Here is a 16,955-nt window from a genome sequence, read left to right on the forward strand (position 1 = left end):
CTTATATAGGCCAAACAACTAATAAATTAAGGGAGAAAATGTTCACCAATTCGACATTGAAAATATTCTTTAGTTTCAGTCCTACTTTTGATCCAATGAGGTCTGCTTCTCTGTCCTTCTTTATTTGAGCTGTTGGTGCATTTCAGGTTGTGTTGTTCAGTGACATGAAGTCAGCAGATCAGGCTATAGATGGAGAAACAGTTGAGTGTTTGGAGGTGCTGAACAATTCACAGCCTTGGAAAATAGAAAATACAATTTTAAAATCAGCTCTAAAAGCTTTGCAGTAGACCAGACAAGAGAGCACCAACGCGTGATTCAATTCCTTTGCATCAGAGGAGCAAGATGTGGTTTGACTTTTACCGTCTCAGTGATGCAGGTTTAAATCATGATGACACCCAAGGTTTTTGCCACAGATCGAGTCTGCTCTGCTGAACTTTAAAAGTGGCACTCTCTAAGAATTTCATTTCAATAAATGTCAGCCGTATCATTATGTATCGCCAAATGAGGAAAGAAAATAGCGATTTAGCCTGTGACATACTGATTAAATTACATAAAAGTCCTTGCATTTACAGTATTAAAAACTGGGTGTCTGTGGCGACAATCCTCCAAAATCTAGTGACCTGTGTTCCATCGCCCAGCAGTAAGAAAGCAATATTCCCTTTCCCCTTTTATGTGTGGCTCAGGTGCCAGCTGGCTGACAGTGTCACCACTGGTGCGAAAGCTATTCAAAATAAGTAAAATTACCAAAGAGGCAATGTAAAAATATCAGTACAAGTAAAGTTTCATCTACCCTACTGAAGTAAAAGTACATAAGATATATGAGAAATCTGTTGGGAATACTCACTCCTTGGTGGAACTGTTGTTGAAATGCGAGGCAGACTATTGATTTTTGTTAGAAGCTGCAATGGTTAGAAAACTCTGGTTTAATCTCAAAGTATGTGTTGTAGTTTAAAAGCTTGTTGTATTATCAGATACATCAAATATGTATCTTTAAAAGCTTTCAGATAAATGTTGTGGTGTGTAATATACAATATTTGAAGGGATAAAGTAGGAAACAACTGAATCTTGAGTAAAATACAAATGCCTCAAAGGTAAGCTTAAGTGCAGTGCTTGAGTGATGTACTTAGTGTCACACGCTTTGGATCACTGCCAAAGGTGCTGCCAGAGAGAACAAAAATGGACATCTTTCAGATTTGAATGCCACTTAGTCTCTTTCTGAATCTTTTTTGTCATCATTCAATCGAGAATAATTGTTGTTACACATCTGGAGTGTGTAAATTGTTGATTTCTGAGGATTACCTTCTAGGAGCAAAATTGATTGAAATCATTTTGGTTTTGGTTTTTCAATGAAAGCAACTACAGGTGCTTAAAACTTGACATAGGGAACCATCCAACTTTTCAGTGCCAAGCAAAAGAGACCGGCCTGATTTTATGAAAAAATATGAAGAAGAAAGAAGGGCAGTGATCAAAGATCTGCTTGAGTGTGGAGGCATGGGGAAGAGGAGAAAAGGGATATTAAAGTTTTTTAAATCAACCGGACTAATTAGAGATTGTAGTAGAATGGGATAATAGTGGATCATTAAAGTCAAAAGAAGGCAATAATCCAACTTAAAGGATGCCAGCTGCAGTAAAAATAATAAGCTTCTAAAAACAGTGTTTTCCTCTAGCCGCAGTGTAGATAGAGGAGCATGTTGGCTAATAAACTTGCCATCCTGGTTTTCCAGCTTTATTTTTGGTCGTCTGTCTTTAATCAAACAGCCACAGTTCTTGTTCTGAGGCTGCACTTGTTCTGTTGAATTCACTGTTGAGAAATCTTTATTCACCCTTAATGGATTTTTTTTTCCAGTGACAGGCAGTTATGGATGTTGTTTTTAATATTAATAATGCTGAATTTGTTCCTGATGAAATGTCACTTGCAGGGGAGTTCATAAGGGCCCTGTATGAGTCAGAGGAAAATTGCGAAGTGGACCCCATGAGAACACCGCCCTCTGTACTGCCGGACCACCAAGCCAATCTTCGAATGTGCTGTGAGCTGGCACTCTGCAAGATTGTTAATTCCCATTGGTAAGTAGTTAGCAAGTTTAAAAAAAAATAAAGATAGAAGGAGTGTGTTTATTCCTCTTTGCTGTAGCAAAGGTACATGTGGCTCAAGATTGCTTCACAGGAAAATGAGTAAACTCTAAGGGGAGATTGAGCCTTTGCATTAGCAGCTCCAAAGCTTTGGGACAGCCTTAATCAGATTTTCCTCCATTGAGAATGTATTTATTCATTGATGTACATGTTTTCAGTGGCGTTTGGCTGCTCTTAGTGGTCTTAATATTTCACATTTTTTTTCATGTTTATCTTTTTATTTTTAGAAATAATCTCACAAGTTGCTGTCCTGTTTTGCCTGTTCTAGCATTTTATTCCAGTTTATTTTCTATCACTTTTTGATTATACTAGCTGTATCCCATCTTGATGTTTTGCACATGGTATTAGTTGCTGCCTGTCAGATACATAACATGTACAGTTGGTGTCTGGTCCGTCCTTAATTTTATTTTACCTCTTCGCAGTGTGTTCCCACGAGAGTTAAAGGAAGTTTTTGCCTCCTGGAGAGTGCGCTGTGCTGAGCGGGGTCGGGAAGACATCGCCGACCGCCTCATCAGCGGCTCTCTGTTCCTGCGCTTCCTGTGTCCCGCCATCATGTCTCCATCGCTCTTCAACCTCACACAGGAATATCCTGACGAGCAGACGTCACGCACACTCACCCTCATCGCCAAAGTGGTGCAAAACCTGGCCAACTTCTCCAAGTCAGTTTATTTAATTTTATTTACCCTCTTTAACAGTTCACTAACCTGCGCATGCACTCTTCTAGATCATAGAATGTACATCATGTGCGAATACGTTCAGTCAACCTTTCTATTTCAAAGGTTAAAGCACAGAAGACACCAGTTTCTTCTTGGATTCAAATAAGAGTTAATTTGTTCAGTAAAAATTAAAGTTAAAATACTTTTAAATGTTTCTTTTTCTTCTCGGCAGTGTCCAAATTACTCATCATAACAACCTTAACCCTTACCTGTTTTCAAAACTGTATCTAAATAATAATACAAAAGAGAAAAAAAAACACAAGCCAATGAAGACAACAGTACAAAAGAGCAGTGTCGTCTGCAAATAGGAAAAGTTTATCATTTGGAATATTTGTACCCAAGTATATCCCTACAAGTTCTATTCGTGATAAGAAAATGTCTTAAGCTAATGCTCAAAGAATATTTCAAGAATATTTATCTATCAAGTGCAACATTCAGTTTTAAGAATATTAGGTTATTAGAGTCTTAACAATATTATCACCAAACATTTCTGGAATGTCTTTAGTTATTCTGCCTTTATGAAAAACGTTGTGGAATGATATAAAAATATACCACTGAAAACATGACTAGAACTTTGCAGAATGTTCTCAACATTTTTCGAACAAAAGAAATCAAGCTGTGATTGATGAAATAGTGAATATTACTGCGTCAGGAGCTGAACCTTGGCTTACACCTGCAGACATGCTCATTACTCAGTAAGAGCAAGTGTTGAACTTTTATTTTGAACCTATGAGTAACCGAGGTGTTTGTTCACATACTATACACACAATTTTGGCAATGAGGGAGAATGTTCCCTAATTTTCCTTCAAACTTCAAAAATGACAAACATTTTTCTTACAAAAAAATCTGAAGTTTACTCACAAGTGTTTGTTACAATTTGATGTGTTTGGATCATAACCACATAGTAAAAAAATATGGGTAAAAGGTAAAAAGTCATGATAAACAACATTTGATTATTTTTATGATTTCCTTGTAATTCATGTTTTGATCACATCTTTTTTCTCTTCTTTCTTCCTCTTTGCTTCTCTTACACCCTCCTCATATATATCTCCTTTCTCCATTCCTCTCCCATCTGTAGGTTTGGCACTAAAGAGGAGTACATGTGTTTCATGAATGAGTTTTTAGAGATGGAGTGGGGCTCAATGCAGCAGTTCCTGTACGAGATCTCCAACCTGGACAGTGTCAGCAATGCAGGCGGCTTTGAGGGATACATCGACCTGGGCAGGGAGCTGTCTATACTGCACAGTCTCCTCTGGGAGGTCATGGCTCAGCTCAGCAAGGTAAGCTCAGCAGAGTGTCAGCTGTTCTCTTATATTTTCCAGTCATTTTCTGTCACATACTGTTGGATAGAGTTAAAACTATGGGAGAAAATTGCTATTTATCTACTGTTTGCTCAATATAAACTACAATTTTAATCTTTAACCAAATTTCAGATATAGTGTAATGAAATTCTGATCGTACAGTATTACAATTCTGTCTGTTTTGGGGACATTATTTATTCAACATTGACATTTTTGAAGCACCTTTTTCAGTTTGTGATATCTCTTATACTGCAGTGTTACATGTTTACATGTGACAATATTGCTTTATTCCTAATCACGTTGACCAATATGAAATATGCTCAGGTAATTCAGGAAATGTGTCCTTAAAAATGAAATAACATACCTGATTTAAATTTGCCCATAAACCCTATTGAAGTAGTCCCCTTGTGCAGTGATACGTCGCTCCCAGTGCTCCTGCAATGCTTATAACATTTCCCATTATATAAGCATGTCAAGCACCATCTGCAGTGAGCACTGAATCCTGCTCAACTGTGTCCAAACAGTGACCCTTCAAATTATCATCTTTCAAGAGGAAGAGGTCAGAGGGAGCCAAATCTGGCAAGTAAGGCAAGTAGGGGGCCATGTTGTTGTAGCAAGGTAACCTCTGCATAATCACTTTGCTGCACTTGGGCAAACTATGCACTGAAGCACCCACTCGCCATCAGTTCAGGTCATTTGTGCTGAATGTTCTTCCTCAAGATGTTATAGTAGAACTCTGCCTTTACATTCCAACTCTGGGAGATTAATTTCCTGTGCACAGCCATGAGACTGTTAAAGAAAAAAGCAAGCATACTCCTGGTACACTTCTTCGCTGTGAAAACTGTTGTTTCTACTCTGGATGGTAGCTGCAGACTTACCTCTGGTCACCAGTGATGATCCTTCTGAATGAAGGTTGGATCATTCTTGCTGCTCTCTGCAGCAGTTTGGGGTTCATAGTGAAACAGCAAATGCACATCTACATGTTCAGCACAGATCCTGTTGTTGATAATGTGGTATCACACATTGTCCTGACTCGTGACAGTTATTACTCATTTGTTGCACACATGACCTCCTCAGTTTCAGAACTTTTTCATCCCACTGTGTATTACATTGTCTGCTCCTAGATTTGCATGGTAATATAATGAGTGTAATTATGGTTTAAATGGGATTTAATTGCCAAATTTGGGTCAGTATCTTTTTGAAAACAAAAGTCCTATTAACTTCATTCCACTTGGGGTGTTATCACCATGCAACTAAACTCAGAGTGAATATGTCATTTAAGGACTGAACTGGGTCTGAAAAATGAAACATTTTGCTAAATCAGACTGTAAGTCATTTATCAGCCCTGAGCTGTCAGTAACTTTCCAGTAGCAGGTGAGTGGTGGTGGATAAATGGCATTTTAATGAAGCACTTACATTAGATAACACAAAAAATTAATTCTGCTATAAATCTGCAGCAAAGCGCTGTTTTTTTTTTTTTCCTTTAACCACAGGACGCCATCATCAAGCTGGGTCCTTTGCCTCGCCTCCTGAATGACATCAGTATGGCCTTGCGTAACCCTCATCTTCAGAGGCAGCCGAGCCATCAAACGGACAGAGTGCAGGAGAGACAAACGGACAGGCTGCTGTCACGGCCAAGCTTCAACAGGGGCATCTCATCGGAGTTCCAAAATCTCATGATGAGGGATCTTAATAGGTAGAGACGATTATAACATTAACTGCTTTCTGCTTCAAATAACTTCAAAGTCAAATGATAATACTTCATTTCTCTGTTGCTGTTTTTGTGCAATATTAGGTGAGAAACTGAGTGAGATGCTATCCGAGAGATGATACTTTTTATTGCTGTAGGTTTATCAGACTGCTGCAAATGCTACTTACAATTTTAAGACTTGAGATACAAAACATGAAAGATTAAGAATTCTAAAACAATGATTGTGTTTGAAGGCGCACCAGTGTCCCAGCTTTGAGGCTTATATCAGTATTAATCATATTTTGGATATGGCATTTACAAGGATGTTGAACCCTTAATGAGAGCAGAAGAAATGAGAATATGTGCACCAGATTTGTTGTAGATGAGAGTAGCCAAAGTCTGCAAACTGGGCAGCTGTGGCTAATTTCGCTTGGTTTGTGTTTGTGTTCGTCACTTTGCTGAAGCTGCGCCAGTGCCGGTAGTCTGTGAGGCTTATCCAAGTTTCTGAAATCCGTATGTGATGTTTGCGCATACAGAAACAGGATTCTCAAGTCTATGTAAATACTTATCCAATCGATGTTTTGTGTAAATTTGGACTGTCATTAAATTATATTAAATGGGGGTAATAGTATTGAATTATATTACCTAGCATCTTCAGGTACACTTGGCCTCACCCACTGCTGTTTTCCAGCTCTATAGATATCACTCGTTTGCCTTCCCCCACCTCCACCGGAGGGGTCATGCCATCCCGCTCCCAGATGAGTTTTCAGGACCGTGACCACCCTCATCGAGCATCCTCCAAAGACATGTTTTATGTATCGCGCCCTCCCCTGGCCCGATCCAGCCCAGCGTACTGCACGAGCAGCTCGGACATCACGGAACCAGATCCTAAGGTGAGTTTTATCACACTGAGCTGGGGAATCATCATCCCATCCACTAGGTTTATCCTTTCCAAAGTGAGGTTAGTATGACGTGCATGTTAGTCATACTTAATAGAATCTGCCATCGTGTGATCGAGGCTCTAGTATATCATGACATCTGCTTTTTTTCCACTGATTCACCACGCAACTCATCCTAGCGGTATTTCCTGGGAAATACTTTGAGGCATTCCGATATCCAGGCAGGCCTCGCGGTAAAAACACCCGCACCACCCTCACCCATATCATCCGTGGCCACCCAACATAACAAAATAACAGGGGGCACACTAGCCTCTCATATCCCTTATTATCTAGGTGCTCAGTGTCAATAAAAGCGTATCTATGATGGACCTCCAGGATTCCCGAATGAACAGCGTGTCTAACCTGCAGTCGGTGGACATGCTCAACTCCTCCCAGGCCTCCATCGCCGGCATGGGCAGCTTCGGCGGGCTGAGCAGCGGAGGCGGTGGCGGCCTGGGGTCGGGCCTGAGCAGCCAGCTGCGGGCCGGTGGGAGGTTGTCAGCTGGCTCTGGCGGCTCCAGCATGTCCGGCGGCCTCCGGCTGAGCCAGCTGAGCCAGATGGGCACCACCACCGACTCGCTATCCCAGCAGCAGCAACAGCAGGCCGCCGCCATGCGCTACCCGCTTTCCTTCCAGAATCCCCTCTTTCATCTGGCGACTGCTGATGGGCCTCAACAGCAACAGCTCCATCACCAGCACAGCCGGGCTCAACCTCCAGCACCCCTTCTCCTGGCCCCAGAGCCTGAACCCTCTCACCAGTCCTACATCCCACAGTTCGCCCATGGGGGGTTCTCTCGCAGTGAGGATCTGTCCACTCTCAGGACCAGGGACAGTCACCTGGGCCAACCCAGCATCATCCACTCTCACAGCTACAGTGACGACTACAGCAGGGCTGACTATGGACGCCGGCAGATGTCCATGCATGTGCAGGTAAATATATGTTCATTGAGGTTCTGTAATGTCCTAAAGTTACTATATGAAGACTTTTATGTGTGTGTGAAAATAATCTATTTGGCATTATAAACTGATATTATATAGCATTAAATGATAAGTCATCACACATCCATTGGACTTGTTTTGTCCAAACATGCTAACTTCAGAACAACTTAAAGGGGAACACCGGTTTTGGCGCGAGCTATCGCGCGATTTCGGAACATGGTTTGCTTTCTAGCGTCCTGAGATTTGGATACAGACCACAACAAAGAGCGATCGCCAGGTAATGTGGAGGTTTTTGTTCACTTCTCATCTCTAGTATGTTGTGGGACACTCGTTGAGACTATCTGAGCCGGTCAGTGTGGGGATAAAAGCACGTTAGGGCGGACTTTGATGCGGGGGGGGCAAGTTGCCCCATACTTTTCGCTAGCTGAACTGCGAAGCTGCCTGCCTGGCTAAATACTGGAGCTATGTCGAAAATTCATTTCTCCATCACAAACATGTATGAAATGACAAATGAAAGCAGACCCCAGGTTGAAAAAAACCGAAGTTCCCCTTTAAATGAAACAATTGGACGAGTGAGAACAATAAATGTTTACTTTTTTCATCACGATCGTAAATGATTATTGATTATCAAAATTGTTGACAGTCGATTATTTATTTCAGAACTTATGAGTTTGTAGAAAATTTATGTGAATGAGGTATTTTTTTTATTTCTCTTTTGACTTTCATTTGACACTGGTGCTGACAGGCTCTGTTATTAGTCATCCAAAAATGAGCCTCCTACTACTTTAGAATCAAAATAGCGTAACATTTCCTCACACTGCTGTCTTGACCCTAAGAATTTTCTTCTCGTCTTTGCCTGATATGATCAATTTTGAGACTTTGAACAAAAAACATTCTTGAGGAAGAATTTGTGTTCAGCATTTTCTCACCATTCTTAGATATTTTGTAGCTCACATGATTATTCTATTGGTTTAGAAAAACATGGCAGATAAATCTGAAATGGAAATCATTAGCTGCAGTTAATGAACAGCAGTTTGGCAGAAAACATGGGGAGAAAATGGACATGTTAAAACTGGACCTCACAGGCTGCGGACATAATCAGAGCAGCTTTAGCGCTGTGTGAAAGAAAAATGTGCTTCTTCATTCTTCAGTTGTGACACTATGGATTTGGCAGGGCCATTATTGCAGAGGGCTGTCGCCAAAAACATGGTTTTTCTGAAAAAAATAAATAAATAAATAGAACCAAGCTTAGCTATTGCTAGAAAGCAGTGCAGTCATCTAGCAGTGGGATGCTCTAATGCAGATTTATGATTCCTTATTGAGTTTTATTTGCATGGTCGCTCTTTGTGTATGCAGAGTGAAGGATTTTGGAAATTAAAGCAACAAACTTGCAGCAAGCCAGCCACTTGCCGCCCCTAGATGATGCTATAAATCGAATGCTGATTGGTTTAAAAGTTTCTTTGAACCAAAAAAAGGTGACGGGTCCTTTTGGTATCATACAAAAAATACATACATTTTTAAAGCACTGCTTACTATACCAATTGCAAGAGGCCTAGCAATCTGACATCAATCCATTATTTTAATTTCCTGGTTTTACTCTACTGCATTCCACTATGACTGCTTTCTCTTCTGGAGTGCCGGCAAAAGCACAACAACAACAACAGCACACACAAAAGCAGCCTACATTTCCATTAGTGCCCCATATTTTTGACACCAGCTCTGTGTCGCACAAGTGCCATTATATGGAGCCTCATGGCGCTGGGTGCAGTGCAGGATACATGCTGTACCTACAGCATAAAATAAATAACATAGAGTTAGAAATCAAGCTTTAGCCCAGCAAGATACATTCTCGGTGTATATTCTGCATTTCCACTGTTACCTCATGACTGTCATGCCAGAAGATGAAGTTTTATAATCTAAAAAGACTTTATCAACCCGTCACTCAAACTAAACTTCTTGGATACTATTTCATTGTCTCACCTGTACCAAGGCAACACACTTTATCATCCCAGCATTTTCTTAAGGGAGGGATGTTTTCAGTCTGAATATGTATTTGGTAAGCAAATGAAACAAGGAATGAAAATGTTCATTTATTATGTCCTTGTTTCCTTTCTTAGGATAATCTCCAACAGCAACAACAAATGATGGGCATGACCTCCCAGACAGGAACCTCCCATTCCTCCCTGGCGACCACACCTCCCTCCACAGTCCAACCTATGCGCCAGAGTTCTGTTGCCCCACCTCCCACCCAGCGCATGAAGTCCCAGACCTCCCACCAGCTGTCCGTCAGTGCAGCCGCTGCACCTGCTGCTCCTGCTAAAACACGGCCTCAGAGCGGGAACCTCCTCCAGTCACCGGAGTCGGGCTACGGCGGCAGGCAGCACGGGCCCCGGCAGCTGTCCGTCAAAGACAACACTGCCCCGGGCCTGCCCCACCAGCAGAGCTCTGTCAGGGAAAGCCAGAGTCCGCAGGGAACCACCAGTCAGAGCACTCAGCAGTCACCACAACAGTCTCAGCAACAGCACCTGCTCAAACCCACCATGAGCAAACAGGTAACATCTGCACACTCTGGACTAATCCTTCACTCTTTAGGCTTTTCTTTCTGTTAGCACCTGTGCACACAGCTATTATCAGGGATATGTAAGATGTCAGTTGCTGTATATGGTTCCTAATTGTGTGTGTGGAGCTCATTTAGTGCAGCGTGGTACTGTAGCTCAGGATTAAGAGCTTGAGTCCCACCAGGGGCCAGCCAGGCTCCAAATGTAGGAGCTCATCTAACTCTCGGGCACTTTGGATAAAATCCTGTACAAAGTTGCTTGTTATGAAAGTGACTTTCATCCACTTAAGATTAAGAACTCATGTTCTCATATTCAGTGTGCTGGCCTTTCTTCCTAGGGCTCCCAATCTCCATCCACCCTCAATCCTCCTTCAGCCAATGAGCGAACAGTGGCCTGGGTGTCCAACATGCCTCATCTGTCGGCTGACATTGAGAGTTCACGGATTGACCGTGAGGATTTCAAACTTAAGGAGTACTCAAAGAGCATGGATGAGTCACGCATGGACAGGGTATGTATCACTTTTCAAGGAAAAACATGTTAGTATAATACAGAGGAGTACTGAGTCACGTCTGTCATTGCTGAGCAGATGGCATTCAGATCTGGTCTTGTAACACAAACGACCAGGGGTCACAAACACTGTGAGAAACAACAGCCATCTGCCAAATTTCTGATATCTTTTACACTTTTTTGCACTTTGGTATTTTTGCTTGTGCCTCTGCCTTCATGTAAAGCATCAATTTTCCACTTTATAGTTTGTCTAAATGTTGATAAAGCATTTGGAAATCTATTGGCCGCTGAAATGACCGAGAAACCGGGGCACTGACCCAGCAATGCACACATCTAATTTCATATCATCTCCATTTCTCTGTGTCAGGTACGGGAGTATGAGGAGGAGATCAACTCCCTGAAGGAGCGCCTGATGATGTCTCACAAAAAGCTGGAGGAGTACGAGCGGAGGCTCCTCACACAGGAGCAGCAGACCAATAAGATCCTCCTACAGTACCAGAATCGACTCGAGGACAGTGAGAGGAGGCTACGGCAACAGCAAGTGGAGAAAGACTCCCAAATTAAAGGAATAATTAGCAGGTAAATGGAGTCTGTTGTTGGGATGGAGGGCAAAAGACAGCTAAGACATCATGTGATCTTTTACAGGGAGGCGATGGGCAGTCCACATTCTTCATTTTTTGTTTATTGAAGCGCCTTTGGTGAATAGACTATTTACGTTTTATTCCAATATATGTGGAAAAAGTGGCATATTCTCTAATATTCTGATTGATAGTACTAATTAAAATGAGGTGTTAAGAGCTGAAGCCAGATTGACACAGTACAACTTTAGCATATTGAAATCTACTTAACAAGATGATGCATGAATTGAAGCAGCTTTTCCTTAAAATACATATATTGCATACTGGAATAACACTCTCTTTACTGGAGGTTGTTATCTTGCAGAGAATATTGCAGGGTAGGAGGTTGGTTTCATTAAGTACTGTAGTCCTGGGAGGAAGGAAGGGAGCTGTATATTGCAAGCCAAAGCCGCAGACATGTAATGAGTGACAAATTAAATGAGAGAGTATAATATGGAGGACAGAGATCTATATCTTCTTGGATAAGCATTCAGTGCATCTCCCCATGGTGGCTGGTTCTTTTCAGCTGAGTTAAGCTGGACAAAAGAGCCGTCGATTGTCCTCTGAGCTCTTGTTGTAGCAAATCTCCTGTCATAACCTCACAACATGGTTTACTTGTTATTCAAGAGCATCCTATTTGGACGACTGCGGAGGACTCCAGCTGAGTCCTAATTTATTGAGTGCTTGTGTGAAATTGTAATGGGGCACTTTTTGAGTGAACTCTTTAGTTTTTATTGATCACTCACAAATTAAGTAGTTCATGGGAAAGCAGTGGAATATTGATTGAGTCTCAGCTGTATTCAGGCACAGAAGCCAAATATTTGCTGCGTTGGAAGGATTCCTTGTGCAATTTTACTTGTGACTGCACATTAGCAATGCTGCTCATATTTAGTTTCATGTTTTTTATTGTGAAAATAACTCAGTTAAAAGGCTCTATAGGGAAAAAGGTAGAATATTTTCTCATCTTGTAATAGTCTATGGTCTGCAACTGAAGGGTGGATATCTGTGACAGAGAATATTGCCACTTCTAATCCACTCCAGGAAAGAAGACATGGAATGAAGACAGAGTCCTGCTCATCTTTTATGGGAAACCATCTCTAACCTTGTATATAAAACCATCGTTTAAAAACATCCTCCCGTATCCTGTGCTGTTGCACTTACCATCAGCCATTTTTACGAACAGTTCTGCTCCTAACTGGATTTTGGGATCTTTAGCATAATTTCCAGTTGATTGCACTGTAAAAGCACAAGAGGAGTGAAAATTTGATAACTTCAGAAACATGTCTGCACTTTTTAAAGCAACTCAAAGAATTATTTTGGACCTTCAGGCACAGGACTGTGGAAGACATTGGTTTAATATTAGCTCTTCCATTTTAAACCAAGGTGAACCGTGTTCACTGAAGGACATTGATGCTTCTTTCTATCGAGTGAACACGGGGACTAATTCTTCTCTCCTTTTTTACATACATAAGACTCTATGGTGTAATATGAAGAGGGAAGAGCGTCACAAACGGAGCTTGAATCCGTTCATGAATGCTGAAGATTCAAGCGTAAAGGCATGGAGGAGTTATGCCACACAATACAGACACTTTGTCAGAGCACTTAAAGCAAAACCACCAATTACTTAAACTCAATGCAACAAATCTGCTGCACACATAAAGCATAAAGTGTGCAGGATATTTTCAAGGCTTACACTTGTAGCTTGTGTGACCTCCATCGTCTGACCACACAAGGATGAATTTAGTAGCAGATCTGGATGCTTCCGAGTCAGTTTTACTCACAATTCACTGAGCCAGACCATGTCACGAAGGGCATTGTGAGAACTTGTGCATCATCTGGACATATGTGAATTTTAATGCACACCCGAGCAATGCAAAGAGCACAGAGAGTGTGGATGCCAAGAAGTATCGTCTCAGGCCATCCTGCTGGATTGACTGGACTCCAGAATCTTAGTGAAATAACAAGTGCAACCATAGCCTTTTGTTACGTTTCATCTTAAATTGACTTTTATTTTAAATTTTCAGATATATCATGTTGATGCAAACGTGAGCTCAGGTTCTGCAAAAGGAGCGTATGTGATTTCGATCCTCGTGGCTCCTGTGTAGGCTTGAAAAAAATCTCTATCTGCAGAACTAGAACACTCAGCGTCGTGTTTGGAGATTTTCTTTCAGAGAAGCCTTAATGTTCTGTGCATAAACTTTACCTTAAGCTCAGAGCAAATCTAATATCTGTCATTAGACCAGGTACACTTTCTGTTTTCAACAATCTAATTTAAACCAAAGCCACATATTGAGTTTTAGGTCATGTTAGGTTAAATCTACTGGAACACTGAATCCACTTTACCTGTCGCACTCATATCTCTATTTTTTTCTTAAGAGTAGTGATCTTATTAGTTGGCTACAGGCTCTCCTATTTTTTTGTCAAAACATTTTAATTATAAATATGAATGAAACTATTTATCTTCCCCGAGCTGTTTGCTGTGAGCTGAACAGACTTCTGTTAGAGTTTGGAGGCGAGGGGGAAAAAAATTTAATGGTCTTAATTGCACCTGTTATAGTAATAATCTATTTTTAACTATAATCCATAGCATATTAAATTCAGTGATGCAAGAGCCATAACAATAATATTATATGAAGTATATATGAAGTCTATTGAGAGTGAAACTATTTTAACCATGCAATAGCTAACTTTTTAGCAGGAGAAGCGCAATAATAGATACAATATGTCTACATGTGCTGTTTGTGCAAATGCACACGCAGGATCCTGATGAGGTATATTGTGTGTACATAAAGAAACAGTGACTTCCTGCCAAAATCTTTTACCAGGTGCCATCCATCAGTATCTAAACAGAGAAAAATAAAGACCTGGAATACTGTAAAGTGCAAAAATACCAAGAGACATCATGATAACGATGACATGACTCTTTGACAACCGTATGTTCTGCAAAGTGTGTTTCTTAAGTTCTTACCTTGTTTTAGGCTTATGTGTATGGTGTTTGTGAATATTATCTGCATTTTAACTGCATTTATTTATTAATTAAAATGATTTTCTTCTCTGTATGATTTTGCTGTATATGCTTGGTATGACTTTTGACCTGCAGTCCGTCATTGGTGGTGTCCAGTGACATGGTGATCAGAATAGTCGTTTAAGAAAGTTAGACAGTACTGTCATTGAACTTATGCAGTTACAGTTTGATTTAAATATTATCATTATTCAAAGGGAAACCATATTATTTTGTTTTTCCCTCTCCAGAAATATAGAATTAATTCTGGTGTCAGTATAGCTGCCTCTTTTGTAGCAAAAATACATTGATAGGCTGTATAGATTGTACTACGGCAAAAAACTTCTGTTTAAATCTTGCAAATGAATTCATAGTGGTGATGGCTTGATGTGTGTGTGATTGACATGGCTTGTAGCAACAGCCAAGGGTTTATATACACTTCTATGCAGACCTGTGTCAAATAGTTGCAAATAATTCTTGCTTTAACCAGATGGCTCTGATGCATCAACGCCAATTGAGAGGTAGGTTTCCAATCAAAGAATTCTACTACATGTTGGCATAAAAAAGAGAAAGTATTTGCAGTTGCTCTTTGATCCAGGTCTGTCTTTCCATTGACTTTGCATCCTATTTGACACCTTTGTCTCTTGCCTTTTTTCTCTGTAGCAAAATATTCAGACATTGTGACCTCATGTTGGTAGATACACGCATTGTTTTGACTAAATGTACGACTTGACCTCAAAAGCACACTACTTGAACTGGATATGAAAAGCTTAACTTTTTTCTTTTCTTTTCTTTTTTTTTGTAACATATCACCCACATGAATCATTGTCTGCCTTTTGAAGTCATGTCAGAATCTTAATGCTGTATACCCATGTTACATTCCATTGTTTTTTGGGACAGTGCTAATATTTCTGTCTGTGCTTATGATTGACTCTTTTCTTTTCCTATTCTCTTCTTTTGTAAAATAACTCTCAACACTGTACATTATTTATGGAATAAAACATCCAAACACTTCTGTTTGAAACTTCACCTGTGAATTTTCGTTCTTTATTGTCGAACATGTGCCTCTTTGTTCTTAATAAAAAAAAATGTTGTGAATGTTCTGGAAAAGTTCGCCTTGAGTGACACAGTGTGACTTGATTGGTGCTGCATTGAAACACGGTGGCAATTAAATGTTCCTGTCAGCTATTTGATTGGATTAGTTGCTTAGTGAATGCACGAGTGGCAATCTTTCTGCTCATTTTACCGAGACAAAGTGACATAAATTTGCACTCCTTCGTGTATTGTTATGAAGGGATAATATTTCAGCAAACTTATTTCATTTCAGCAAGTTTCAGGGATATTTATTGTGCTGCTGTCAGTGTCAACTGAAAGTCATGAACACAAAGGAAGTTATCATGTGAAGAAGGCTTTTTTTCTATTCAAAGTAACTTCTATTTGGCATTTATCACCAAGTAACAATATTCACAGTTGTAACTGTGCGAGAAAGATGGCTGAATGACCCAATCTGGAGTGAATCCCTGGCACTTGGATAATCACGAGAGCTGGGAAACCTGCACTGTCCGCTGGCTCATGAAAACTGCAGCAATCCGCTCGCTCATATCTGCGAGCGGCGTCTTTGAAATGATTAGTCAAAGGATTTTCCACCCATTCCTTGGTCAGTCTGTGTTATGTAAGACGGGCAATTCCCTGGGGATGATTGGGATCTGTTGCTGAACCATTCACTTCACATAGCCCAGCATAATTGCCCATAGTTGGCCCTGATTGCACTTGGAAAACACCTCAAATTGGGCAAAAATGCTTTGATAAATCCCATGGGGCGGAGAGGAGAAAATACTCTACCAGTGAAAATTGGCAGTGCCTCATAAAGCATGGCTTAGGTTACTGCTGCTCAACATTTACAATGGCTTAAAAGATTGCGCAGCCCCTGTCAGGGGTTTGGGATTCAGCTAAAGCTGCGTCTTATCGCTGTGGTGTTGTTGAGCCAGATGTTGGAGATGCACCTGCTCAACATCTTGTTAATCTTGAATTCATAATACTCCCTCTCTCTCTGTCACCCCTCCCTCTCTCTCTCCCCCCTCTCTCTCTTTCTCCCTCTCTCTGCTTCAAAGACTCATGGCTGTGGAGGATGAGATAAGGGGAGGAGCCATTCTTGAGCCAAAAACCAGGATTTTCGCTGATCAGGTCTGTGAGACTGCTTCTTCTCTCGTCGAGTCCGTACGGTGGCCCGTGCTATCTTCTCTCCCCCTTCTACCTCTCTTCTCTCCCTGCTATTGTTATGATCTTGTCTGCTGTGTGTATGTGGCCCTTCTGATTGTCTTGCCCTGTCCCTGACCTGTCCCCTGTGTTTTGGGTTTGACTGCCATCTGTCCTGCCAACATACCAGGGAGCTTTGATGATCAAAGAGTGCTGCTGTTTGCATTCCTCAGCTCAAGCTATCTGAGATGTCTGACTCTAGCTGGGTTTGTGAGCATATCTGGGTCTGTGATGATGTTGCCAGTTCTGTAGTTGTTTCTGCCGAGCATGTCGGGGTTAAAACTCCTCGAACCAGACAACGT

At 41.0% G+C, this 16,955-nt stretch overlaps 1 protein-coding gene across 10 annotated transcripts in view; it reads left to right on the forward strand.

The window, feature by feature from the left end:
• Positions 1-16,955, forward strand: part of syngap1b (synaptic Ras GTPase activating protein 1b) — a 186,565-nt gene that overhangs the window by 144,982 nt on the left and 24,628 nt on the right. For 5 of the 10 annotated variants that reach the window (XM_022199611.2, XM_022199605.2, XM_022199610.2 and 2 more), the window contains 10 exons: positions 1,920-2,064; positions 2,553-2,789; positions 3,925-4,126; positions 5,641-5,843; positions 6,529-6,730; positions 7,070-7,705; positions 9,832-10,266; positions 10,610-10,780; positions 11,147-11,358; positions 16,509-16,581. In XM_022199611.2, coding sequence (XP_022055303.1) covers positions 1,920-2,064; positions 2,553-2,789; positions 3,925-4,126; positions 5,641-5,843; positions 6,529-6,730; positions 7,070-7,705; positions 9,832-10,266; positions 10,610-10,780; positions 11,147-11,358; positions 16,509-16,581 — 2,516 coding nt within the window. Of the gene's footprint in view, positions 1-1,919; positions 2,065-2,552; positions 2,790-3,924; positions 4,127-5,640; positions 5,844-6,528; positions 6,731-7,069; positions 7,706-9,831; positions 10,267-10,609; positions 10,781-11,146; positions 11,359-12,437; positions 15,427-16,508; positions 16,582-16,955 lie in introns of those variants that run through there. The other 5 variants (XM_051957180.1, XM_051957181.1, XM_022199607.2 and 2 more) reach the window with 4 other exon arrangements.

The sequence above is a fragment of the Acanthochromis polyacanthus genome, chromosome 12 (assembly GCF_021347895.1).
Source record: "Acanthochromis polyacanthus isolate Apoly-LR-REF ecotype Palm Island chromosome 12, KAUST_Apoly_ChrSc, whole genome shotgun sequence".
Lineage (NCBI taxonomy): Eukaryota > Metazoa > Chordata > Actinopteri > Pomacentridae > Acanthochromis > Acanthochromis polyacanthus.